The sequence below is a fragment of the Colletotrichum paranaense genome, assembly GCF_030867605.1.
Source record: "Colletotrichum paranaense strain IMI 384185 chromosome Unknown Scaffold_6.1, whole genome shotgun sequence".
In the NCBI taxonomy this organism is placed as follows: domain Eukaryota; kingdom Fungi; phylum Ascomycota; class Sordariomycetes; order Glomerellales; family Glomerellaceae; genus Colletotrichum; species Colletotrichum paranaense.
The window spans coordinates 218,708-243,820 of NW_026848964.1; the positions used below are offsets into that span (position 1 = coordinate 218,708).

Consider the following 25,113-nt stretch of genomic DNA (forward strand, 5'->3'; position numbering starts at 1 on the left):
TCAGAGTTGTTGGGGCCGTCATCACATGCATCTGGCCGGGTTGGACGGGATGAACAAGTAACTTAGCATGTGCAGAAGTGGGTTGTGTTAAGCTTTCTGCCGTGTTTCTCACCTTGATGCTACCAGGTTGGACTCCCGGATGTCTATGTCACAAGGCATCAACTGACAACGGGCGGTGGCCGGGTCGCCCAGCCGGCATTCGGCCCCAGGCACAAACGAGGCTTCCTCGCTGTTTGATTGGACTGTCGCTTTCTTACTGCTACGTCACCCTGGGGCACGGACTCACCCTTTCCATGTGAAAACGAAGGAGAAGAAAAAAACTGAAAAGAGACATACGGGGCACACACAGAGGGGAAGAACCCACGGCTCAGGAGCCTTCCGCAAGTTAGGGATTCCCAGCCCGCACTTGAGACGCGTTTCTGGTCACCTGTCTCTCCAAAAAGGCATCCGCAACTTGCAGCTTCCGCCCTACCTACCTTGAGCCTCGCAAGTTTAGTTTGGTTCTTGCCTTTCGCTGTGTGTCTGCCAGTTTTGCCTGCCCCAGAAAGCTTTCTCAACCCGGGCCTCACAAATTCGCGATACCGTATCCGTAAGGTGGCTCAGGCAATCATCCCACAGCTGCCGTTCAAGGCCCATATTCACGTGCGATTTGCTGCCACTCTGCTGACTCTTGATTCTTGGAGGGGAATTGGTGGGACTTTGCAGAATAGGTTGCCAGATGACCATGGTAATTTTCTCGAGATCCGCCCAAGGGTCCAGTTGTTCCCGCTGACGTTCTTCTCTGTGACGCCTTTTTCATGGATCTACCATGCCCTTCTTCGTTTTTTTTCTTCTACCACTCCGTCATCCGAGATTCCGCCGTTGCCGTCTGTACGTAGTACACAAACACCACATGCAAATCAAGGTACACCACCACACGTCAGGTGTGTAGCCGTTGTAGTATTTCCGATTTGCTTTGCAAGAGTAACAGCCGGTAACCTGTGTTGGCTGATTGGATTGCAAGATCCAATTTACACGAATCTTGCGAAACCGACGCCCAATCATGCACTTGAAGCACCAACGCAACCTCTCTCACCTTAACCCACCAGGCCTTATCAGTAATCACCATCGACATCGAGGTGCCGAGCTGCGCTGATTCCCACAATGGAAAACCCACATCTTGTTTGAACCTGATTCCAACTTCCAAGCTCTTCTTTCAAGTTCCCAGCTGCTGCCTGCCGGCTTACTTGCCTGCTCGCCTTGCATCGCACGACTCAGTTCTATCTGCTACCCGCCCGTCCTGACTAGTTATCTCCCACAAATGGTGGCCATGTGATGGCATCTCAGACCCGAGCTGGTGGATCAGCGGCGTTTCCACGGCCCTCGGCGCACGCTGCACGAGCTCAGAGCACGCAAGAGCCAGCTGACATCGTCGAAGACTATTCAAGCCTTTCTCGTACCTTTTGGCATTTCCCCGGCAGTACGTAGTAGACTTTTTTATAAACCCCCGAAAGCCGAGAGACATTAACCATCTTGGTTCGGGAGGCGTTTGTGTTTTTTGACTGGGGTCTCTCTAGATCTGACAACCGGCGAGCCGGTCGTGCATTGCAACCTTTTCCTTGTCGTAGAGGCTGTCAGGAGGACATGGCATGAGGCTTCCCAGCTTAAAGAGGACCCTTAGCTTCAAACAAGCGTACGAGCACCTGTCAAGACTTGTTGAGCTCCGAAGCAGGAGCCTCGGCGATTGCTTCTGTCAGGAACACAAGATGTGTTCCATGCATGGAAGCTTACTCGTCGAGTGTGTCTACCGAGATCTTGTCTTGATCAAGATCTCTGCTAAGATTTACCCGAAGTAACTGCAGTCCAGCAGTCGGTAAATGTAGCAACCGTTTCGTCTCGTAAATCACAACAGAAATAAGACATCATTTTGATAGTATGTATGGCACCTCTGACGCCGCCCTGGCAACTGTACTCTTCACTCGAAAGCGAAGAGAAATGCATGGGCAGCTCTTATGGAACCGGAAGGTTTCCTCTGCGCGTCACGAAATCGCAATTCACATCAACGACGACACGAATGAGCCCAGCAGAATGCCAGTCCATATGTGGTTGTAATAATGCGCTGCACTGTCTAAAAGGACGCGGTTGTGAGGAAAAGAAGAGAAGGAAGAAACATCGTGAAAATTTTGGCCCGATGTAAGCAGACCGCAGACCCACTCCGAGAGCTGCAGGTCATGTGACTTACCTCTGAAGACTTACCTTACGTAAACCTACTTTGCTCTTGGAATGTTACTTACATAAGACAAGCGGCAACAGCCACAGTCTGACCCCCCAGCCATATGTGGCTGCACGACAGCTTGCTTTCCCAAGAGGTAAGGCTGTCATTGTGCTGGTCCGTGCCCTTCCGACTTCAAGGAGACATCGTGGTTTCAATATCGCCAGCTATCTGTCAACGCGCGGTTCATCAACTGCACGACCCGCGAATAATGACAGCGTCCACCTCCAACTTTTGATCATTTGATACCATCACGAGCTGCCCTGCTGTACCAACTGCATGAAAACATCCTCCTCACTGCCATAATTCCTCTGGCCAGCGTGCCAATTGACTCCCACCGCCTCTGCGCCTGCCCCTCGATCCCCCGCCTTGGCAACCACTTCATCATGGCTTCCGCCGTGTTCTTCCTCGACTTGAAGGGCAAGGTGCGCACTACGAAATTGACCTGATATCTGAGACGTTCAAGAATGCTGATACTGGCTTGCAATAGACCCTTCTTGCCCGAAACTACCGCGGTGACATTCCCATGTCAGCTGTCGAGAAGTTCCCCGTCCTTCTCAGCGAAGCAGAAGAAGAATCATCAGCTGTCCCACCATGCTTCTCGCACGAGGGTATCAACGTACGTGCCGAATTGCGGCTATCTGCGCTCCAGCGTCGCAAGTGGCATCTTGACTGACGAGACGCGAATTCCAGTACCTTTACATCCGACACAACAACCTATACCTCCTTGCCCTGACGAAACGAAACACCAACGCTGCCGAGATCCTCCTATTCCTTCACAAGATTGTCGAAGTCTTCACCGAGTACTTCAAGGCCCTTGAGGAAGAATCCATCCGCGACAACTTTGTCATCATCTACGAGCTTCTCGACGAGATGATGGACTTTGGCTACCCCCAGACTACCGAGTCCAAGATCCTCCAGGAGTACATCACCCAAGAATCCCACAAGCTCGAGATCCAGGCCCGCCCGCCCATCGCCGTCACAAACGCTGTCTCATGGCGTTCCGAGGGTATTCGCTACCGCAAGAACGAGGTCTTCCTCGACGTCGTCGAGAGTCTCAACCTTCTCGTTAGCGCCAACGGCAACGTCCTGCGCAGTGAGATCCTGGGCGCCATCAAGATGAAGTGCTATCTCAGCGGTATGCCTGAGCTCCGCCTGGGCCTGAACGACAAGGTCATGTTCGAGACAACGGGCCGAACGACACGCGGCAAGGCTATTGAGATGGAGGACGTCAAATTCCACCAGTGTGTGCGGCTGTCACGCTTCGAGAACGATAGGACCATTTCCTTCATCCCCCCGGACGGCGAGTTCGAGCTCATGAGCTACCGCCTCAACACCCAGGTCAAACCCCTGATTTGGGTCGAATGTGTTGTCGAGAGCCACAGCGGGTCGCGAGTCGAGTACATGCTCAAGGCCAGATCGCAATTCAAGAGGAGGAGTACGGCCAACAACGTTGAGATTATCGTTCCAGTCCCCGATGATGCCGACACTCCTCGCTTCCGCACCAACATTGGCGCCGTCCACTACGCCCCTGAACAGAGCGCCATCGTGTGGAAGATTAAGCAGTTTGGAGGCAACAAGGAGTTCTTGATGAGGGCAGAGTTGGGACTGCCTTCGGTACGAGGCGATGACGAGCACGGTGGTGGTATGACTGGTGGTTTCGGCGGTAGTATGGGTGGTGTTGGTGCGCCTGGCAAGGGAGCCAAGCGGCCAATCCAGGTCAAGTTTGAGATCCCCTATTTCACGACGAGTGGTATCCAAGTGCGGTACCTCAAGATTACAGAGCCAAAGGTAAGTGTTTCTCCTTCGAGGAGTTTCAGTGGTTGTCATTTGCTAACTTGTCACAGCTGCAGTATCCCTCGTTGCCTTGGGTCAGATACATCACCCAGTCAGGAGACATAGCTGTGAGGTTGCCTGACGCAGTATGAGGCGAGCGGGTATCGGCTTAGTTGTAACGCAATACGAGCTCGAAGGGAGTACATTTTCCATCGATGCATTACTATTTTATTGAGCGAAAAAGTGAATTGAGGTTACACAAAACACATGTTGGCTGGTGGGCATGGGCCATAGACACATCCGTTGGGGGCAGGGTAGATGCGTCAACGCTTCGTGGCTCTCAAGAGCCGTTGGATGAGTACCTACTGGGTCAAGTAGATAACCCGCGTTCACTAGGACAAGAAGGAGAAAGCTTTCAATGATGATGCAAAGTTCAATATTTCAAAGATGTGTGCGCCTTAGGAAACATGTCCCGCATGTGTCTGCCCCTGAAAGAGCATCATCCCTCATCTCCGATGCCATTCATTGAACCTGAGCATCACAAGATTTCCTTAACGCTGAGAGCACTATACTTAGTAGTTGGGAATTCGTTACTGCTGGTTGAATTGGGTATATGTGCTGTCGAGACAACGCCTGGCCAAAACCAGAAGACACGATGAGACGTTGTAAAACGGCTTGAATGAGAAAGGGGACGGGAGCTCAGCCGAAGACGACACAGCATCCGGCCTCGAATTCTTCAATCATCTCCGTAGTCGAGTTCATATTGTAGGAATCACAACAGATCTGCACCATTACACCTCTCGGAGAACCAGTGGGATCAGGGTCTATTAAAGTCAGCATATACTTTGACGTGTGTAATACGGCTTTCCGAGAAGAAGCAGTTTACTGACCAGCACGAGAAGATCGCCGCTCATGAAATCCGTTCCTATTCCAGAGCCCATCCCAGAAAACTCGCTCTGTGTCTCCCGGCCTTTTCATCAGAGCCAAGAGGGCGAGGATGATAGGCAAATCACCGCCCAAACCTATGGATCGGGGAGCTGAAGAATCCGGCGTGGCGAATGTGTGTGGCAGGAGATGGGGTATCCAAGACGGCTGGGTTCCAGATACATGTCTTTGGGGGCCGCCGGGAGAGACGATCCGAGTAACACCTGGGGCTGTTTGGTCTGGCTTTTCAAAAGCGATGCTGTGAAACCCACCTGGATAGGGCTCGTCCACAGCTGATATATCAACGTTGGTAACCAAGCAAGGAAGGAACCGCCAGCAGTTGAAGACGCTATAAGTCTTATATTCCTGCAGGGCAGTCGGCTCTTCCGCTCCAAGTAGCTGAGAACAAATTGCCCCAGGACGTCCCATTGCCTCACGGTTCCAGAAGAATTCATTCTCAGCCGGAGCGATGACCCCGTCCGTATACCGCCAAACAATGCCCGCTCTCTCCTCACCATAGCCATCGGCAGAGTCAGGTGGGCGAGTGTTGCCGCAGGAATCGCCAAGGTTGTATCCATCAAGAATATTGAGTTCGTTCACTACAAAGAGAAAACTGAAGTAAATGCCAGAGACGGCCTCCTGTCTCCCACTGGCTTGTCTTGGCTTGTGATCTTTGTCCTTCTTGTCACTTCGCCTCCCGTGCTTACGGCTTCCACTCCGCTATCTCTGTCAGTCATCGTATTAGTCCGAGGTAGGCAGGAGGTGGGCACTCACACTCGACTGAGAATGCATTTCTTGTTTCCACAAAGTTTCAGCAGGCAGTGGCTCGGAGTGCTAGCGCTAGAGGCTGGATACCAAGTCCACGATGTTTGCTGCTATTCTAGCTGGATGACAGTCGCTACTGGCAAGTGAAACTTCAGTGATCTCGTCAGAAATGACAGAGATGATGGATTCCCGGGTATTATGCAATCCTCGCACCTTGGGGCCTGACGATGTTGTCGACCATGCCCGAAAAGGTGGTCTGATATTCTTCAACTTGCGATGCGTCAAGGATGCAACCCATATCCTTACTTGCAGCGCCGAGCATTCTACAAGTCCAGGCTTCGATTGGGACAACCTGGTTTTGACGATCATAAGTGCCCAATCCAAAGTTTCTGACGCCTTGTTGACGACAATGGACACGCGTGAGACAGAAACGCAGTGTTCTGATCGACCTCAAATTCCCTGATCGCGACGGAGGCGTAGGTCCCGTGGTCACATGTCGTTTGGTCTGCACTCGGCCACGTTGCGCCGGTGAAGAATGACTGCATGGCGCACTGCAGAGACACAGGTATGCGATTTCAAGATGAGAAGGCATGGGATTCTCGAGAATGCGGGTTTCGCTGTTTCCTCGGCTGTGGCTGCCTTTGAACCGTCGCAACCCAACGAACAGAACTTGGCTGACTCTTGTGCCGCCAGTGGAGTAACACAGTGGCCTGCTTGCTGTTGGGTTGAAATCCAGGTCCAAGATGCCCAAGTCCTCCTGCAACTCCAAGTGTGGGCGTTAACATCGTCGAACGTGATTGCAGGAGTGCAGGCATCGACACTAGATCAAGCGTGGAAGGTTGTCACCCATGAGGTGGATGTTTGTATGACTTGCATGACACTAAACCAATCAGGTCCATGTGTGCGATTGGGATGAACGAATCTGGGGCCAATGAGGTTGTTGACGATTTCACTTCTTTGGCCCAGCTTCGGGAGCTCGGGCTCGGTCGTCGAGGCTGGAGAGGTTCGGACAGAGACTGAATCGAGGTGGGATCCGTGAAGGATTGTGGCTGTCGACTCGACAGCCGTATTGACGAGCTGATTCTTCTTCGGTCATGGATCCCTGGTCGAAGGAAACATAACACCTCCTTCCCTGGCTATGACCTGGCCACAGTCGAGGGGCCAGATTCCGCCATCACTGCAATAGAGTGCAGCGTTATTCGTCCAAATGTCCCTCAGATCATGATGCCCAACAACCACCGGCTGCCTATTGCACCGAATGAAACCTTGAAAAGCGTGATCGGTTAAACATTCCATTCGTTGTGAAGGCTCGACGTGGCATCTCTGGGACATTGCCGAAGACGCGAAGTAGGCAAGGTTGACGCGCGGTGGGGAGCGTGTAGCGGCCGCAGGAAAGATTGGGTACCAAGCAGTGCATACGACCTTTGAATCGCACCAAACGCCAGTTGGTTTCGTCTATCTCGTGGACGAGCATAGTGGTCGGGAGAACTTGAGAAGCGAAATCAGAATCATGCTAGACGCCACTGTCTATAGAGTGCGAAATGACTTGTTTTATGTCCTTCTGGTATTTGATGAGATCAAACGTCTCTCTGACATCGCGGTTTTTGAACTCATCCGGGGACGAGATATTGGAACAACATTGGATGGGCATGTCTGTGTGATCTCGGTGAGACTCCTCCTCGTGGCACTTCGCTGAGAGAAAGAGGTGGCACAAAGCCTTCAAGACCTCGTCCTTCAAGATTCATAGGCCTTTCTGGAGCAAGCGCCATCGATACTTGTTCCATGATCCTATTAAAGACTCATGTATCCATGAATCGGTGTGCGGCAGGCTGACTTGGAGTATCCCGTCCATCCGTAGTCCTTCGTCATCGACTGTAATCGGACGATATTGGGCGTCCGTAAGGGCCTATCGGGTGGAAACATCCCCTCTAAGCTAAGAACCGCTCAGCTCAAGTGCGGGGGTCTATTTGGAGTGAAGCGAACTGGTTTCGCTGGCCAACAGCAAATTATGGCGGACCAACGCCATGTTGGGAGGGCCGCAGTTGGTGGGCATGTCTCTGACTACGGCGGCATGGCCAGTGGCTTGGTACGGCCTGGATTTCCGATATATCCGACGAAATGGGCTTTCGATTGCGGCACAGAGTCGAGAGAAATGCACTTCCAATTAATAATAGAGGGAAAGGAGACAACAACTTGCGTTTCCGGAGGCACACATCATCAAGCGGTGTAAGTGGGACTGTTTGTGTGACGTTGAATTTGACATTTCGCAGCCAGGCAACTCCCGGCCGCTCAAGCACAAGGCAACTACATACTTTCCCGCCTGGCTTCGTTCCTCCACTCGTTCTGTGCGTGCGGAAAGAGACTAATGTCGCACCCTCTTGGAAGCTCTGTCCGCCTCTTCCTCGCCAGTAGCTTCCTCCACAGAACCGCTGGTACCCACCACTTGAAGGGCCTCCTTTAGAAGGCGCTTCTCGCCGAGTCTTACCTCAACAGCCATTTTCTGTCGAGTTGTCAAGCTGCCCGATGCCAGCAAAGCCTCATCTTGCTCGGCTGTCGTCGGGTACTGCGCCAGAAGCTTTTGCAGGGTGGACACAACAACGTGCTGGTAAATCTCATCGCGTTTGCGCTTGTCGGGAATAAGATCAGCATTCATCTTCTTGAGAAGCTTCAGGATACCCTTCAGCTGCTCCTCAAGCTCAGCAGAAACCTCTTGGACCTTGGCGGGGGTTGTGAGTCGCCCCTCCGAGTCTGGCTCTCCTGACTCACGCTCGAGGACAAATACATCCTCGAGGTCTTCAGGATCTATGTATTCTCCCTGCACTCCCGTTAGTTTGATTCATTTTTTCCTCTGATTGAACATTTTCCACACGTACCACTTGCTTCCAGACCTCGTCAGTGAGCTTCAACTGTTCATTGAGCACAGACTGGACCAGGTCCCACGGAATCTCAACCACATCGTAACGAGAATGCTTGGGAGTGACATAGCCGTATCTTCTGAGCAACTCAGAATTCGGGTGAGGCCCGTAATAGTTCAGAATCTCCTCTCCTGCACGAATTGTTCGCAGAGCTGTGACGCTGAGGTCATCATCACCGTGATTGACATGAGCCTGCCAAAACATTAGCGTTGGTGGAACGTCAGAAGGACGAAAGAAGAACTACTCACGTTGAACTCTGCATCAGCGTTCAAAATATCAGCCATGGGTACCATACCCAGCATTGACTTGCCCTCGCGGTCCTCAACCCATTCCTCTTCCTCTTCTTCCGCCTCCTCTTCGTTCTCCAAGTCAAAGGCATAAGCCATGATGATGCTGCCCATGCGGTGAGCCAATTGCAGAAGCTCTGCTTCGGCCATTTCAGAGGCACCTGCAGGGTAGAAGACGGTTGGGTTGGCTGCGATGACCGACAGAATGCGCGAACGGAACATATCATCGGCTTCCTCCTTTCCAATCTTTGACAAACTAGCGCTTCCTTTGAGATATTCGAGCTCAGAAGTCTCCCAGAACATGAGTGTGTCAAAGTTTTCGGGAAGGACCTCAAAATAAGGCTTCCAGGGTGAAGCATCGCCCTGGAGGTACTCATAGATCATGACGAGGATAAGAGAACCCCACGAGTCGAGGGGCTCATTCTCCATATCCTCGTCGTCTCCATCGTTGCCGGTAAAGACTTGAGGAATCTTCTTGGGAAGCTCAGACGTCTCGACCTTGATGATGCTTTTTCTCGGGATGGTGAAGAGGACCGTCTCAGGTGCGATGTCCTTTGTGGCCACTGGGAGTTTGTTAGTCAACAGCGTGACGAGAAGAAGGCAAAATGACCTACCGATTCCTCGCCCGGCGTTTTGGCCTCTCAGGTCAACGATCTGAATGTCATCATGGAAAGTGGCGCCCGGCAAAGACTTGAACCACGACAAAAATCTTTGCGATGTCGTCTGAAAATCACCGCCTGTAGCCATGACGCCAACCGATTATGAGTACGAAGTCAACAGTGCAAGTAGGTGGAACCTGTGTTATAAGGAGGACGGCGTGGCTGATGTATCGCGATGTTTCTTTTCTTGCGCCAACGATTCTATTAGCCTCGGGAGGTCTTGCTGTCTGGTAATTGGAGGCCAGAAATTTTCACTGGGATAGAAGTACTGTGCGCACAAGATCTCTTTGTCTCTCACACCGTGCTCGCTGAGACCCACTTTCCTAGAGTCTAACAGACTAACACGATGTTCAAGCTCCATCAATTAACATTTAATGGTAAGACGCTTTAATTGCCCATGACGCAAGAGATTGTGTTGTTGTCAATGAGGTCTAAATTATTATTTAATGAATATCAGGAGAAGGGGTGAGAGTGTATGATCTCTGGGTAGTTCCAAAGATATCAGCAGGAGTGCGATCAGTCAGTGGTGTCTGGCTGATGAATAGTCACCACTTCAAGACGAATGAACAAGAAGACATGACCTTCTATAAGTCGATTGCCTTCAAGATGATCATTCTCATCATCTATTTTCAGGTAGATTATGATCTTTCGTCCACTAACTATCTGCTTCGAGGGTCGAAAGAGGGAAGGAATGGAGCAATGTTTGCTAGGCAATATTCACTCAATGTCGTTAGTCCGAATACTCAACAAGGCATCCAACTGCTTGAGACTTTGGATCATTACAGGAGCACTAAAAAATTTCAGTGGTCGGATCTATTTTATGCTTAAATCCTAATTGCAACTACACCCTACAGAATGATGGTATGACCATAGTCAGGCATCCAAACAGGTGCCTCAGACAAAATGGGCGCATGTCAGCACTTGTGATGAGAGCTGCCTCATATGGCCTAGCAAAGCTCCACTGCATTGCCAAAAATCCATTGGATGCTTGGAGAATTTCATGGAAAGTGATACGACTTGAAAGAATCCAAAACATCAAACAAAAGCCAGCAGCGCCATCATCATCGCTAGGAACCTCAGCTAGCATCCAATAGCGGCACAAGAAGTATCGGTCAATCCCTCTTTTCTTAAGAATATGCGTCCTACTCCTCTCGCACTGCCAACTTTCTTGTTGACAGTTGGCTTCGACCAGCCGAATCCAACCGCAACTCTGCCACCGCTTCCATCGGACGCTACGCCTTGGATACCCCGTGCCAAATGCCTACATCGAATGGGTGACGCCATCATCGCTGAAACTCATTGCGGTGACAAAGAGATATTGCGACCATGTTTTCTCGATGCGCCTAGTAAGCTTCCAGAAGGCTACATCACTCAATGCTTGCTGGATGCTGGTTGCGGTACCGGTCACGCCAGCATGGAGGACTTGTGGATCACCATTGCTTGTCTTCGAACATTCGGCAACGACTGGATCCATCTTGAACATCCCGATGATCATGACGCAGAGTCGAAACTGGGCTACGATGATCTGAAGCTCAAGCGGGAAGATATCCTTGCTAGTGAGTACTGATTCAGCTCGATCGCAGCCTAGGCTTCAAAGACAGATGAAGCTGACCTACCAGTAAGAACATAGTACATGAGCTACCATATTTCAAGATGTTTATCGATGCGATGTGCTGCTTCCTTCACTTCGGGTGTTGATAGTATTACACGAAAACCATGGTGGCACGCGGGGCATTGTTGTTATGGAATGCCATGAGCCACTGACTCTCCTTCTTAAGGTGCTAGTAACTTCCATGCAAAATGCTACATATATATCATCTGGAAACAGACCTAAACTCCTCGTTGGATACACTAAATGACACGATCACCGACTTCCGAGGTTTCGATAGTCGTCTCATCAGCCGTGACCATTTGGCGACCCTCAAATCGGACTTTTAGAGCATTGGAAGCGCTTTGAAGTTCATCCAAAGGCCGGAGTCCACCGCCTGCTCTAGCACGAGAGTCTTCGTCCAAGGCGACTAGCATGGCCAAAGACGAGTTCTTGGCTTCCCGGAATGCACTACGTTCTTCTCTGCTCGATGTCTGTCGACCATTCAGTTTCATTTGGCTGACGATTGTAAGGGCAAGAAATAGCAGAGCCATCACGATCTCGACTGCAAGCATAGATATCCATCCCCAGGTGATGTGAACGTATGAGACCTGCGTTAGTGCTTTGCCAGAAATGTTGAAAGAGTTGAAGGCGTAACTCTGCGGTTGATTGACTCGCATGCTGGTAGCAAAGTTCAGAGAAGTCCAAGCTTTCATAGCAATGCCACAAGCGGCTAGCGAGCAGACTTACATTGTTGATACACTGGTCGCAACATTTGTGTGTATATTGTTCAAGGCGATTTGTCGAAGAGTAGAGTTGGCGATGTTTTTCAAGTCATATATGACAGTTTGAAAAAGAGTCTTGAGAAACTCTTGTCCACGGAAGAAAACGGCTGTATCCTGATACTCCTCGGTGACGTAGCTAGCACTCGCATAGCCCATGATATCGGTCTTTAGAATGGTGGATATCTTCTCTAAAGAGAAATAGCTTGCACTGTAATGTTCCTCCTCGAGAGTCGAGTCAGCGTCAAAGTTTGTCAAAAACCTCGGATCCTTGAGATGCAATGTTTCGTGCCAACGGTCGATGCTCTGGTTGCACGTACGCGATGCTTCTCCAAGGAGTGGCCGGCACCGCATGTCCAGAAAGAAGGGTTTCTCTTGTTCAACAGGTACAGCAGACGTCTCGACAAGAGTAGTTCTTTCGATACCCATAGAAACCCTTGTCTCGAACGTTTGAACGCACAGATGATACATGACCTCCATTGCTTCATGTCGAAAATTGTAAATTGCGCCGATGAGGTCGGACGCAAACGGCGCTCCGGCGACTTCAGAGAGCCCGTTATACCACGTCTCGTTCAGCTCGGTCGGGTTGGTGTAGATGACGGTAAAAGAAGATATCCTAGTTTGCTTGAGATCTTCATCGTCTTGGAATGCAAAGGTCTCACTCCCGTTGAGCATGTCAGTCATGGCCGCCAATGGTGTTTGATGAGCCATTTCCAAGCCACTAGGGAGAGATGCTCGCCACACCTTTGCATCAGGCTTTGGGAAACCCAAGACAAGGGTGTCGATCATGTCTGGGGAATCGAACTCCTCCACTTTCAAGTGTTCAGTGATGTTCGCCGTCTTCATGCAAATGCCCAGAGACTGATACCGATCAAAGGTGCAATTACCTGTAGAGCAGAACGCGCCTGCGGGTGCGATAGGCTCCATGAAATCGGTGCTGTCAGACAAAGTGGCTAGCACTAAAGCTCGGCGTGCCCCTAAGTTCATGCGGTCTTCGTCCGACGTCATGTTGCGTACAGCCGCAGCTTTGGCTTCCTCGTGCAGGGCCACAGAGTCTCGGACAGGATATTTGATGGCGAGTTGCGTTACCGGTGAAGTTAGGGCGCTAACGATCATCAAAAGGGCACCAAGAGAAACGAAGTGTTTGTATCTGATACGTTTCAACAGCATTACGGAGCCCCATGGCCCTCTGCTCGCCTGGTCGAACAACTGCAGGTCATGAAGAGGTCGGTCTTTGAGGAACCACGACCATTGCGTCTGGCTTATTGCGACAGATACAGGAAGCATGAAGGCTGCTTTTGCCAGTGTAGTAAAGAAGGCGAGGAAGGTGTTGAGCGTGATATGCAGCGGCCAGTCTGGCAAAGGTTGTTGGTCATAGCTGCAGAGAACCGCAACGATCACTAGAGTCAGAATTGTTAGTACGAAGTCTTCGAAGGTATTCTCATAGAGCCAAACTTTGGAAAACGTACAAAAGAAGGAGGATATGCTGAGAAATATGTAGAACACCTCCCAGGCCCATATTCGCCAAAGCGGCTTGGCCGGAAATGGTTCACACTCTGCTTTTCTAGGCGGCTCATCACTTGAATAGCCCCGTTTCAAACTTTGATAACCTTGGCTATCGATGGTGTTGAACGTAGATGTAGCTACTGGCTTTCTGTTGATTGATACGTTCATAGCAGGCGTGCCAGATTTTGACCTCGCTGTGGAAGGCTGATTGTCTGGAAGGCCTGTAATCAGGGGATTCCCCTCAATGTTGTTAAGCGAGCGTCTGGGTTGGAACTGTTCTCTTCTCGCCATTGCTGGGCGCATAGCGCTACCAAAGTCGTCGCTTGACAAAAGGGTTCCTGTTAAGTTGTGAGCAGTAATTCAGTCTGGTCAACTTTTATTGAGCGCATACCATGCCCTTGGTCAAGGTCAGTTGAGCTTTGCCTATTTCTCGAGACGAATTGTGGGACAGCTTCTGCGGACACTGGCCTTGAGAGTCGTCCACGAGGTGCTTCTTCGGGGCCAGAGTCTAGCCCACTTTCTGAGAAATGGCTGTATCTTTGGCCAAACATGATGGATTTGGGCACGGCGAATCGGGGCAAAATTTCAAGTTGCAATGCTCAAGACTACCGGTGCCAGGGCAACTATTCAATCCTTTTTATGACAGCGAGTTCTTGTTGAACGGGTGTTGGACCGTTGTGGAAAAACTCAATGAAGCACTGCAAACGGGTCCTCCCGTGGTCGCCAAGTACAACCTGCAGTACACCAGCCCCCAAACCGCAAACACATCTGCGGTGGAGTACCATTTGCTCTCGACTCCCACCAATGAAGCCTATCAACTATTGCCCCATCTAAAAATTCAAGGTTGAATTGCATACGAGCACACGCAAACTGGAAGGCGATGAATGCAGGCTGCCACGGCACGAACAAAAATAACAATATTTGCGTTGAGGGCAGGTTCCGGGATGAGAGAGGACCGTCAGTGGTTGGTTATGGCCAAGCACTCAATTCGGACAGAGCTTCGACTTCTGGCCGAGTGATGCAGTTGGACCTCAGTCTACCTGCCCGAATCGGCTCGTGGCAGAGAGCTGGAGTCAGACAAACGACTTACGAGCGGGAAGAGCTGATGATACCTTGATCCATGATGACTGATGAATCAATCGCGGGCGAGAAGAATAGACATTCCTTTCTCCTTAAAGAATGCACCGTTTACATTTCCTCTGTAGCGGTTCTTCACTTAGTAAGGTGTGATATCGAGTCAGTTACCATTATAGCCATCAGGATTCAGTTAACGCAAGCTGAGACAAGAGACAACTTCACAGCAACTCACCTGGTCGCAAAATGCCAAGTCTCTACGCCGTTTCCCCTTTGATTTTCATCTATGGGCCGGCTATCAGACGGATAGATTGCCAATCAGCACTACTGCAATGCCAGTGTCACAGCCCCACGTGATACCACCCTCTTCTGCAGATGTAATGCAGGCATCGAGCCATGGAGTCTGCGAGCGGGGTAGTGATTCTAAAAATTGTTCATGTTCAGCAGTCATTCTTTGAAATCAGGCCCCCGATAACCGACTTGCGTTGATTTTCGGAGTGTTTTCTTTCAGCCCACATCAGGCAAACCTATCCATACCCGAGTTCCAAGTTGTCAATTATCCCTCCTGGCTAACCATCTTGTAATTGCTGCACCATGTCATCGCTGAGGCAGCGGCTTCTGCCTGGTTGGATCTACAAGACGGAAGAATGCCCGATATGCCTGTCCTTCTTCTCCACTGACATGCCACCCGGCCCGGACCCCCGAACCGGACTGGACCCCAAATTCAAGCCCGATCGCCGCTTACTGCAACCAGAGTACCAAAACCGTTGTCACGGCTGCTGGATAGCCCGCTTCACAATCTCATTCTTCAGTCATGTTCTCGACAACGTAGACTCAAATGACATGCGAGATGCCCTGTTCTACATCGACGCAGACGTTGACGGAACGAACATTGTTCTTACCGCAAGGAAAGGAGGGCCAAGAGGCGGTTATATACTATCGAAATTGCAACTGCTTAAAACAACGCTACCACCGGCCCAAGGTTACATGCAGTCCTGTCTGCGATACTTGATCTCAGTCCTTGACCCCAACGCTTACAACCCGCTGCCGGTGTATGTAGCCCATGCCTATGAGTCTCCACCCATCGTAGGCCACACGGGGTCTCCAGATACTTTCAAAAAGATCTTTACGTGGTTCGAGGAATGTGTCGCGCAGCATCCGGACTGTGGCAGTGGACTCAACATACACCCGATGCCAACTCGTCTGATTGATATCTCAGACAAAGGCAATATGCGATTGGTTGAAAATGTCACCACAAGAAGCCACTACATCGCGCTCAGCCACCGATGGATAGAAGCTTCCATGATGCCGCGATGTGTGAGCACCAACATCGAATCGCTAAAGAAGAATGTTCCTTGGTCTGCTCTTACCCGGAACTTCCAAGACGCCATCATATTCATCAAAGACTTTGCCTCATGGTATGCGAAAGACCACCCAGAAGAAGAACCCATTCGATACGTCTGGATCGACAGCCTGTGCATCATCCAGGATAGCGTTGCAGACTGGAACGCAGAGTCAAAGTTGATGTGTTCTGTCTATGAGGGTGCACTCCTCACTGTTGCAGCAGCGGCCGGGCCTGATGGCTGCTTTGCTGAAGCTGAACGCGTTTACAAGGGGTTCGATGTTACCAATTCTCAACGCCAAAACCCGAGACTGATGCTGCGAAAAAGCCTACCGGATCATGAGAATGAGTATGAGATGGCCGGGAGGGAACATGTCATGCAGCAGAAAGGTCTTCGTACGCCTAGCAAATTGGATCTGATGACAAGAGGATGGGTGATGCAAGAAAGACTACTTTCTCGCAGGTTCGTCGTCTTCGCCCCAAACGAAGTCATGTGGGAGTGCTACGAAGGCTCCCAATGCGAATGCGGCAGACTCTCTGGCATGACGGGCCAGTTAAACCTTGAGGGAGAGGAAGGCAACATGAGTCAGGTTAACCAAAGATCCTATCGTTTCCACGACTCTAAGCGGGTAGAGGATCCGAATTATGCACTCCTGCCGATGCCGCTCAAAATGGCGTACTATGCCTCATTAGACGACAAGGGTGAACATGCGGCACGGAACCTCCGCAACTGGTGGCGCCGGCTGGTTGAGAGATACACGACACTAGACCTAACTCAAGAATCAGACAGGCTGCCCGCGATAATGGGTCTCGCAATCCAATATAGCCGCCGGACTGGGCAAGAAATGAAGGATTACGTTGCAGGGATATGGAGGAAGTCACTTCCCTTAGACTTGCTATGGCATACAGAAAATCCCTCCAGTGAACCTATCTCCAAAACTTCGAAGGCCAAGGAAACACCATCGTGGTCCTGGGCAAACTGCCGAAGTCAGGTCAGAATGCCTCGAGAGGGGAGCATGGAGAAACCGATATACTACGCTGAACTGACTTGTGTCAACGATGGTATCACTGTCGGTCTGAGATGTGCTGTTTTCACTGACTTGAGTGAAAGAGCAAGAGACGAAACGTTCCCGATTACCGTGTTGCATGACTTTCCTGACAGAGCGGCAAGTCTTGCTCCTTCAATTTGGGAAGCTGAGGCCATATTTGCTCTAGTACTCAGAGCGGGTGAAGGCGAAGATACTACTTGGATGTACCTTCACATCAAGCCCATCAAGTCTGTTCAAGGTGGCGTGATCAAATACAGCCGGGTAGGACTTCTTGAACTAGGGAGGCGCAGATATTTGCGAAATAAGACCACTTGCTCAGACGAATTGGTAGGATCTTGTTTCAAGTCGGGAAGAATTGAAGAGTTAGAGTTGGTATAGGTAATTGATAGTGAAATGCAAGGAGGTCATGAATCAACTGAGATGGCCCTTTCAACAACATCATTTGCAGTCCTTAGACCTCGAGAACTCATATGTTCTCTCAAACCTCAAACGACACCACTGTGACCAAGTCAGTCTCACCACTCAGGCGTCTAACATTGTGTCAAAGAGGGGCTTTGTAACGTACCTCACCACAGCTGATCGGCTCATATTTGGGCGGATTCTTCTCATCCGTGCAAGTAGGAAGCACAGAACACTGTTCATTATGATTAAACCCAAAGAAAAAGGGCATAGAGTACCGGTCCTCGGGGGCGTAGTTGAAGACCCGATGGACCGTTGACTTGAATCTATCGTTGGACAACCGCTGCAAAAAGTCGCCAATGTTGATGACAAAGGTGCCGGGAACTGGCGGCACCTTGATCCACTGCCCGTCTTTTGTGAGTACCTGCAACCCGCCCACACTGTCCTGCCAGAGGAGGGTGAAGCACTGCAGGTCAGTGTGAGCGCCCAGGCCAACGTCGATCGTGGCGTCTTGCGCTTCAGTGTTCTTGGGGTAATAGTTGCAGACGCTATCACTGTAAGGTTGTCAGTCTATGCTCACGACCTCGTCAAAGATATCATCACGTACCTTCCGGGATATGTAATAACATCGTCAAAATAGTTCTCAGGAACATCCAACGCCAATGCGAAAGCCCTGATCAAGCTCCTCGCAAGCGTCAAACAGCCCTGCCAGTAGGTAATCATATCGTCCTTGAACCCGGGCAGATGGCTCGTACCCTCCCACACAAAGTCCTCATGCTTCATCCATGGCTTCACCTCCTCTGGGACGGCATCCGGATCCTTGGTCTCGGGGTCATACCGCGGATCATACCGAAAACTGAACCCCTCACGATGATCCTTTGTCTCCGTCGGCGAGATCTGCGCAGCGCGCTTCTCAGTCCACCCGTTGAAGAATTTGCTCTTCTTTTGCGTCGCCAGCGCCTTCTTCTCATTCGGCTGCGAGAAAAAGGCCTGCGCCTGCGAGAAGGCCGCGTCGATGGTGGCCTTGGGGATTCCGTGATTCTTGATGTAAAAGAAGCCCGTGTTCTCAGCCGCGTCACGGATGGTGGCGGCGAGGGCTTTGCGCTCGGCCTCGGTGCCGTGTATGGTTGAGAGGTCGATGACGGGGACCTCGGATGCGTCGCAGTCTCGGGGCGGGGTCTTGAGCACGTCGCGGTAGACGGGGCCGTAGGCGGACATGAGCTCGAGCTTGTAGCTCTCTGGAGCGGTCTCAGTCACCGTGGTAGTCATGGTTGCGGGTTGTGAGAGTGAGATTAGTCCAGTCGTCGGGTTGTTGAGTTGAGCTATCTTGTTCTTGATCTATGTTGAACAAAATAGTGGTCGGCAAGCTTCAGAGTAAAGGCAAATGATCCCCTTTTGAATTACGCGAAATTGTCTCTTTCTTGAGATCAACACTTAAGATAGGTTTCACTGCACACGAATTAGATGTGTCAACTCCGATTAAAGCCTCCGGATGAACAGCGTGCTCAAATCGAACGGATCACTCGCTGTCGGGTAGTTGGAATGTGTTCCGCCGGTCTTAGCCGGAAATCGTCTGAGATTTGAACGACGGCGAATGACACGATAGCCAAAGATAATGGCGTGCGACGCGGTTCGCTGGAGACAATCTGCAAATCCGCCCAGCACGGCCGCTTATCGCTCTCGGGACAAATGCGCCGACAACGGACCGTGTGGGGTACGGGGTTGATCCCCGTCTTCGGAGCCACCAAGGGTCCTTTGCTTCCCGGGGGCTTCTGTTTTCTCCGGTCGACTCTAATACTTATATGATGCCGATCTACCAAGATACTTGGCATCAACTGAGAGGTCTTGGTGATGCTTGAGTTCACTTCGCTGTCATCTTTCCAACAGTAGAATATCTTCAACCAGGATTATATCCACTCCATACACTGGCGAGACTCCATACAGCAGTGCACAAATCTCTTCTGTGAAAGGTTGCACAATGTGTCGACTATTGAGACTCGTCAGCATCCCTGCAGTGCTTATCTCCCCCACATGAACCGCACGACCCCGGTATCTTGAAGAGTATCATGGCTATCAGCACGCAGCAGCCGATCGCGACTCCGTAGCCGATATTATTACCATTCTGTCGGGTGTGATTTGGTATAAGTCTCCGTCATGGTAACGTTGAGCTCCTCCGGATATCTCCCGTTTGCTATTCAAGCAACTTGTACGGGTGGGCGGGCATTGCTTCTTCAACAGTGATCATTACAGCTGAGTTTCTAGAGACTAGCATCAAGACTCGAGAATCTCTGATCGCAAGCCCACCCTCGGAGCCAAGTCTGCCGACACCGGCAAGCCGCATACACAAGATGGGCCTCCTCAACCGCCTCCGCGTCCCCGCCGCCGCCGGTACCTCGGACATTCACGGCCGCGACGCCCTCCTCAACAACGACGACCTCCGCCCCCTCAAGCTCGCCGACCGCACCTGGACCCAATGGACCTATTTCACGTTCTGGTTCTCCGCCACCGCGACAGTGTCCAACTGGTACGCCTCCTCCACCGCTCAGGCCCTCGGCCTCTCCATGTGGGAGTCCCTCGCCTGCGCTTTCGGTGGACAATGCCTCATCGCCGCCATCATCACCCTCAATGGCCGGCCGGGCAGCTGCTATCACGTGGGATACCCCGTCGTCTGCCGTGCTGCCTTTGGCATCTACGGCGCGTGGTGGCCAACCTTTAACCGCGCCGTCATGGCTATCGTCTGGAACGGTGTTAATGCCGTGCAGGGGGGACAGTGCATCTACGTGATGCTCCACGCCATCATCCCGGGTATCGCAAACATCCCAAACACCATGGGCGAGGGCTCGGCGCTCACGACAGCGGGGATGATTGGCTTCGTCATCTTCTGGCTCATCACCTGCGCGTTCCTCGTCATCCCTGTCCCAAAGATGCGCGGGCTCGTCTACGCGAAGCTGTGCGTCTTCATCATATCCGCCGTAGCTATGCTTGCGTGGACGGCCACCAAGGCAGGTGGCCTCGGCCCTGTAGTACGCCAGGGCGGTACGGCGACGGGATCAAAGAGGGCGTGGCTGATCGTGCAATTCCTGATGCTAGGCGCGGCCAACTGCGCCACCTTCGCAAGTAACGCCGCGGATTTCCAGCGGTATGCAAAGAAGAAGAACGATGTTATTGTCGGTAACCTTTTCTGTTTCCCTGTCGCCAACTTCATCGTGGCAGCGGTGGGAAACCTCGTCTGCGCCTCTAGCGAGTTGATCTTTGGCGAGTTGATCTGGAACCCCGTGACGCTGCTGGATAGCCTCCAGACGGCCGAGTACACGGCAGCCAACCGAGCCGGGTGCTTTTTCATCGCCGGCTGCTTCGCATACTGCTGCATCTTCAGCTCCATCTTTGAGAACTCCTTGCCGGCTGGTAACGACATTGCGGCGTTGTTCCCCAAGTACCTCACAGTTCGGAGGGGCTTCTTTGTCTGTGCCGTCATTTCGTTCGCCATCAACCCTTGGTTCTTGCTGGTAAGTCCTACTCCAACCTGCTCGAGTGTGAGAATGATTGCTAATGAGCACTAGGGCTCTGCCTCCGTCTTCGTATCCTTCCTCTCCTCTTACCAAATCTTCCTCTCAGCCATTACGGGCGTCTTGCTGGTAAACTACTACATCATCGGCCGCGGTCGCATCAGCATACCAGATTGCTTCACGTCAATGAAGCCAGGGGCTTACCACTACTTCCACGGCTGGAACATCCGTGCCTATGTCGCCTATATTGTTGGCATCATCCCCAACTTTTACGGCTTCCTCAACAACATGGGTGTTTCAGCCCCCGTTGGCGTCACGAGGTTCTACTTCTTTGCGTATTGGGTCGGACTGTTCCTGTCCGGCTTCACCTTTTGGGTTTCCTGCAGGATTTGGCCACCTCCGATCATGGAAGAGGGATGGGTCGAGCCGAAGGACTATGTCAGGCCCGAAGAGCTGGAAGGCGAGGGGCAGGTCATCGAGGCTATCGACATGCCCCAAAGCGGCGAGGTGGTGAACCATGAGAAAGGTCTTGGTGAAAAGGTGGCCAAGGTGTAATGTGACGAACCAGAGGACCGCCAAGAAGATAACACGGCAATGAGATAGATCCGTCCTGATAATGCTAGTACGAAAAGGTCGTCAAGGTCTCAAAAAAGTATTGCAATACGTTTAATGATGGGAAGCTACCTGCTAAAGCTCAGCAAGAAGAGTCCAAGCAAGTGGCTTGCGATGCGTAAGGCCTCAACCGTATCGTCATTTAAAGACTGGGCAAGGTATACGGGCCTCTGACTCCTAACGCCTCCTAATCCACGCTCAAACCCTAAGAAGTATCCGCTCTAAAAGGACGAAACAGTGGTGACATGCACCACCGCGTCGATATATAGCCGGTTCAAAACAGTGCACGTTGTACCGGGCTTCATCTTGAACATTCCGTTCGGGCCCATCGAAAATGGCTCCGTATTCTCGAGTTTCACCTTAAGTTTACCCGCAGCCAAGGAGCAGATTCGGACTTTCTCTGGTTCGGCAGCCCATTCATGCGACTCTCCGGGCTTGATGACGATAACGTTGAAGGATATCTCCTCAGAGACCGTCACAGCTTGATTGCTCGTGAGATAGGAGTTGGAGAAGGCTACATCTGGGACAAGATTAGCATCGCAGTATAGCATCATATGGACGGTACAAGACGTACTTGTAGGGGATTCGCTGCGTTCATCACGAATCCGCCCTGGAGCAATTTCCCAGTCTTCCATTTCCAGAGTATTTGGTGGCATGGCGTTGCCGCTGAGTGAGGAGGCATGTCCGACGGGCGTCGATATTCTAGAATCGGCAAGAGGCTTTGCGATAGCCGCTGAGTGCCTCGTGGTGCGTCTTGGCGGGCTTTCAGGTGGGTGGCTATCGACTTTGTGGACGCTCGGCGCCGGTTGCGTGGATGGCGGCAGGGAAGAGGTAGACACCGGAGTTGAGGTTTTGGGAGGTGGTTGAGATGCTGGAGGATATGGCAGGGCATAAGCTTCAGCAGCCGTTGTCGCAGATGCGGAGCGGGTTGCGACCGTAGATCGTGTAGGGGGTGCTATCGGGGTCACTTGTGGGCTTGATGTTCCCTGGCCCGAGGACAAGAAGGAGCAATTGTTCCTTTCTCTGCGGAAGTTAGACCGCCACTGACATCCAGAGCAGGCCTTGTTTCCAATCTCCTTTAAGAACCCAGGAGCTGCGGCAGACATGACGACGCATGGCTGCAGAAAGTTCTCAAAGGGATCATTGTGCTTGTAACAAAAGTGGCAACATGGCGTCGCAACATCGCCAGTAAGGAATATCAGAAGCGCAACTGTTGCGAGGGGTGGCAGGTGTCCGATGCCACCGTACTTCAACTTCCACGTCTGAGGTAATGGACGCCGTTGGGGGAGTTTCAGCAGCGCCTTCACGTCCGGTCTTTCTACCGGTATCTTGTAAGCGGGCGAAAGGCAGCCAGAAAAATACGCAAGGAGCGAGCCATTCGAGGCAGAAACGCTTTGACTTAGAGGTGGAGCCACTGAAGGTGGTTTGATAACCGTCATATCGTTCTTCAAGTATGACTTGGGGATGGCCCGGGACGGGGCTGGGTTCACAGGCTTCGAAGTCGGGCCCCACGGAACAGGGTTCGGAGCAGTGGCCGGGGCCGACACCGGCTTATAGCCTGCAGTCACTGGCTCCGCCAAGGGTGGCTCGTCGCCTCGGAGGGGATTCTGGGAGACCACGATAGGGGCCGCGTACTTGGTGCCTGCCCTCTTATAGTAGTCCACGAATGACAGGGTCCCGTCGAGGTTGTCGTTGAACTTGGAGCTACGATGCTTTGCCTGTATGTTGTCAGTGTCACAGGACTCTGGGATCAATCGAAGAGAAGACTTACGCAGAAGTGCGCTCCAAGCCCGTTCCACTTTGGAAAAATGACGCGACAGTTGCGGACTGGACAGATGTAGGGGTTTTTTGGGTCAGAGTGAAATTTGTAATTCGTAGGTATGATGGCGCCGCAGGTGGATTCTATGCCCTGAGGCGTTCTCCATTGCAGATACCCGCGAGGATGCGGGCTTTTCGTGAATGTGAACTCTTGATCGGTGCCTTGAGATGGCGGCTGTATCCCTGTCAGTTACAGTCTTTTAGGTTAGAAGGCACTTCTCTTACGAGGGCGGCTTTTGCAGATGGCGTGCCTGTAGTGTTGATCTCCAGGTCTCCTTCAGTCTCTCCGCCTTCGTCTTCGTCTTCGTCCGTCATATCATCAGCATCTGCTTGATCCTCGTAGTCCATATCCTCGTCCGAGGATTCGATGACTTGGGCTTCATGCGTTGCTCCTGTCGATGATGAGGCGCCTTCGGTACTTTTCAGGATGTCTGGCCTGGAACCGGGTTGTCCGAGCCCGAGGACGTTCAGTAAGTCTTGCTCCGTGGCAGTTGAACTTGTTCCTTCTTCGGGCGATTTCCTAGTCGATGGGCCCTTAAGACCAGTATCCGTTGCCTGCCGCTTAGCATCACCCCCAGCCAGATTCTCAATCAGAGGATGCTTTCTCTTGGACGATGCTTCGAATGCAGATCCTGTAGACGTGTCAGCAAGTGGCAATCTCTAATGACTTCCTCCATGAAGCGCCGTCAAGAAGGGCGCTCAAATAGAGTATGCTTGTGAGACCCAATCTGGCAAGAGCTGGAAGGAGCAAGTCAACTCACCACCAAGCCAGTCCTTTGCGTTCGCCGACTGTCCAGCAGAACCCGATTGACCTCCAGATGCGTTACTAGAGGCCCATGAATCTTGCAGAGCCTGAATCTTGGAATGCTGCGCAAGACTCTTCTTCTCGCGCGCCATGTCTGACTCTGAACCACCTTCCGAAAGTACCGCTTCGAGCTTGACTGGTAATGGATCTTCAGGATCGGGCTGAGCAATGTCGCTCACGATGCGAGCTGGTTCCGGGCTGCCTGACCTCGTGCTGTCACTGTCGTCAGAATCTTCAGTGCCCGAACTTGGTTGAGCGGATTTCAGCTCTGGTGTGTTGATTTTGCTTTCAGCCTGAGCTTGAGCTTGAGCTTGAGCTTGAGCTGGGAGAGGCGCAGAAGCTTGGGCAGGGGTAGAAGGTGATGGAGCAGACCCCGTAAATGGCTTCCCGCCCAGTAAGGAAGCCGCCCAAGGTGGTGCCTGTCCTCCGTAAAGACTCGGTCTCATGAGCGGTTTCGATGCTCCGGTCCTCTTCATCTTCCTGCCTGAAGTGTCCCCACTGCCGGAGGCTGAAGAAGGCGACACTGTGCGGGTGGCATTGTTTGCCTGGGTTGTCGAGGTCGTATTGGCCGGTGACGAGGTGTGCTTGAATGAATGTGAGAGCCCCGATGGTTGTGCGGCCTGAGCGTTGGATGCCATTGTTCTATTCCTTTGACTTGAGAGACGAGGTTGCTGCCCACCTCATGCAGCTGCACGCGCACTTCTAGATTGGAGATGCTGCTGCAGGGGTCGAGTCCGGATCCTATAGCCTTCAACTGCTTCGCATTCAGGCGTCTGGGCGCCTGATCGTGAAGAGCAATGAAAGAGTAAAGAGCAGGTTGGATGAAGATTGAAGATGGACGTTGGAAGAGACGCGACGGGACACGCGACTGCTGGGGGCGCAGGCCAAAGGTTCAGGTACTCCTTCCCCCAAAATTGGTGGTTCAGTACATTGCAATTCGGCGAGTTCCTCCCCCACACGCGACCTCGACGGGAAGTCATTGAAGAAGCAAGTGCCTACGGCTGCCCCAAAGAGCCCCCTTTGCAACAAAGCAGACCTGCCGTTCAGGTAAGGCA

The 25,113-nt window shown here is 51.9% G+C and overlaps 10 protein-coding genes across 10 annotated transcripts; 5 read left to right on the top strand and 5 right to left on the bottom strand.

Moving 5' to 3' along the window:
* Positions 1 to 1,918: 1,918 nt before the first annotated feature.
* CPAR01_07673 (uncharacterized protein) lies at positions 1,919 to 2,176 on the top strand (the record flags this gene model as incomplete). The annotated part of the gene is made up of 1 exon (XM_060491942.1): positions 1,919 to 2,176. One exon carries the CDS (start codon positions 1,919 to 1,921, stop codon positions 2,174 to 2,176), a length of 258 nt encoding a protein of 85 aa, XP_060348312.1.
* Positions 2,177 to 2,637: 461 nt separating this feature from the next.
* CPAR01_07674 (adaptor complexes medium subunit family protein) lies at positions 2,638 to 4,179 on the top strand (the record flags this gene model as incomplete). The annotated part of the gene is made up of 4 exons (XM_060491943.1): positions 2,638 to 2,676; positions 2,742 to 2,870; positions 2,945 to 4,042; positions 4,099 to 4,179. The coding sequence occupies 4 exons, from the start codon at positions 2,638 to 2,640 to the stop codon at positions 4,177 to 4,179; spliced, it is 1,347 nt and encodes a 448-aa protein (XP_060348313.1).
* Positions 4,180 to 4,726: 547 nt separating this feature from the next.
* On the bottom strand, positions 4,727 to 5,743 carry CPAR01_07675 (uncharacterized protein; the record flags this gene model as incomplete). Its single annotated transcript, XM_060491944.1, has 3 exons — positions 4,727 to 4,851; positions 4,918 to 5,671; positions 5,726 to 5,743. 3 exons carry the CDS (start codon positions 5,741 to 5,743, stop codon positions 4,727 to 4,729), a joined length of 897 nt encoding a protein of 298 aa, XP_060348314.1.
* Positions 5,744 to 8,078: 2,335 nt separating this feature from the next.
* CPAR01_07676 (SET domain-containing protein) lies at positions 8,079 to 9,665 on the bottom strand (the record flags this gene model as incomplete). Its single annotated transcript, XM_060491945.1, has 4 exons — positions 8,079 to 8,531; positions 8,590 to 8,823; positions 8,880 to 9,481; positions 9,533 to 9,665. The coding sequence occupies 4 exons, from the start codon at positions 9,663 to 9,665 to the stop codon at positions 8,079 to 8,081; spliced, it is 1,422 nt and encodes a 473-aa protein (XP_060348315.1).
* Positions 9,666 to 10,712: 1,047 nt separating this feature from the next.
* Positions 10,713 to 11,144, top strand: CPAR01_07677 (uncharacterized protein; the record flags this gene model as incomplete). The annotated part of the gene is made up of 1 exon (XM_060491946.1): positions 10,713 to 11,144. The coding sequence occupies one exon, from the start codon at positions 10,713 to 10,715 to the stop codon at positions 11,142 to 11,144; it is 432 nt and encodes a 143-aa protein (XP_060348316.1).
* A 284-nt stretch (positions 11,145 to 11,428) lies between these two features.
* On the bottom strand, positions 11,429 to 14,004 carry CPAR01_07678 (uncharacterized protein; the record flags this gene model as incomplete). The annotated part of the gene is made up of 4 exons (XM_060491947.1): positions 11,429 to 11,846; positions 11,916 to 13,347; positions 13,417 to 13,791; positions 13,845 to 14,004. The coding sequence occupies 4 exons, from the start codon at positions 14,002 to 14,004 to the stop codon at positions 11,429 to 11,431; spliced, it is 2,385 nt and encodes a 794-aa protein (XP_060348317.1).
* A 1,117-nt stretch (positions 14,005 to 15,121) lies between these two features.
* CPAR01_07679 (uncharacterized protein) lies at positions 15,122 to 17,296 on the top strand (the record flags this gene model as incomplete). The annotated part of the gene is made up of 1 exon (XM_060491948.1): positions 15,122 to 17,296. One exon carries the CDS (start codon positions 15,122 to 15,124, stop codon positions 17,294 to 17,296), a length of 2,175 nt encoding a protein of 724 aa, XP_060348318.1.
* A 60-nt stretch (positions 17,297 to 17,356) lies between these two features.
* Positions 17,357 to 18,586, bottom strand: CPAR01_07680 (2OG-Fe(II)oxygenase superfamily protein; the record flags this gene model as incomplete). Its single annotated transcript, XM_060491949.1, has 3 exons — positions 17,357 to 17,416; positions 17,484 to 17,871; positions 17,925 to 18,586. 3 exons carry the CDS (start codon positions 18,584 to 18,586, stop codon positions 17,357 to 17,359), a joined length of 1,110 nt encoding a protein of 369 aa, XP_060348319.1.
* A 1,079-nt stretch (positions 18,587 to 19,665) lies between these two features.
* On the top strand, positions 19,666 to 21,378 carry CPAR01_07681 (NCS1 nucleoside transporter; the record flags this gene model as incomplete). Its single annotated transcript, XM_060491950.1, has 2 exons — positions 19,666 to 20,823; positions 20,878 to 21,378. The coding sequence occupies 2 exons, from the start codon at positions 19,666 to 19,668 to the stop codon at positions 21,376 to 21,378; spliced, it is 1,659 nt and encodes a 552-aa protein (XP_060348320.1).
* Positions 21,379 to 21,656: 278 nt separating this feature from the next.
* On the bottom strand, positions 21,657 to 24,696 carry CPAR01_07682 (uncharacterized protein; the record flags this gene model as incomplete). Its single annotated transcript, XM_060491951.1, has 5 exons — positions 21,657 to 21,955; positions 22,010 to 23,153; positions 23,207 to 23,428; positions 23,479 to 23,885; positions 24,015 to 24,696. 5 exons carry the CDS (start codon positions 24,694 to 24,696, stop codon positions 21,657 to 21,659), a joined length of 2,754 nt encoding a protein of 917 aa, XP_060348321.1.
* Positions 24,697 to 25,113: the final 417 nt, after the last annotated feature.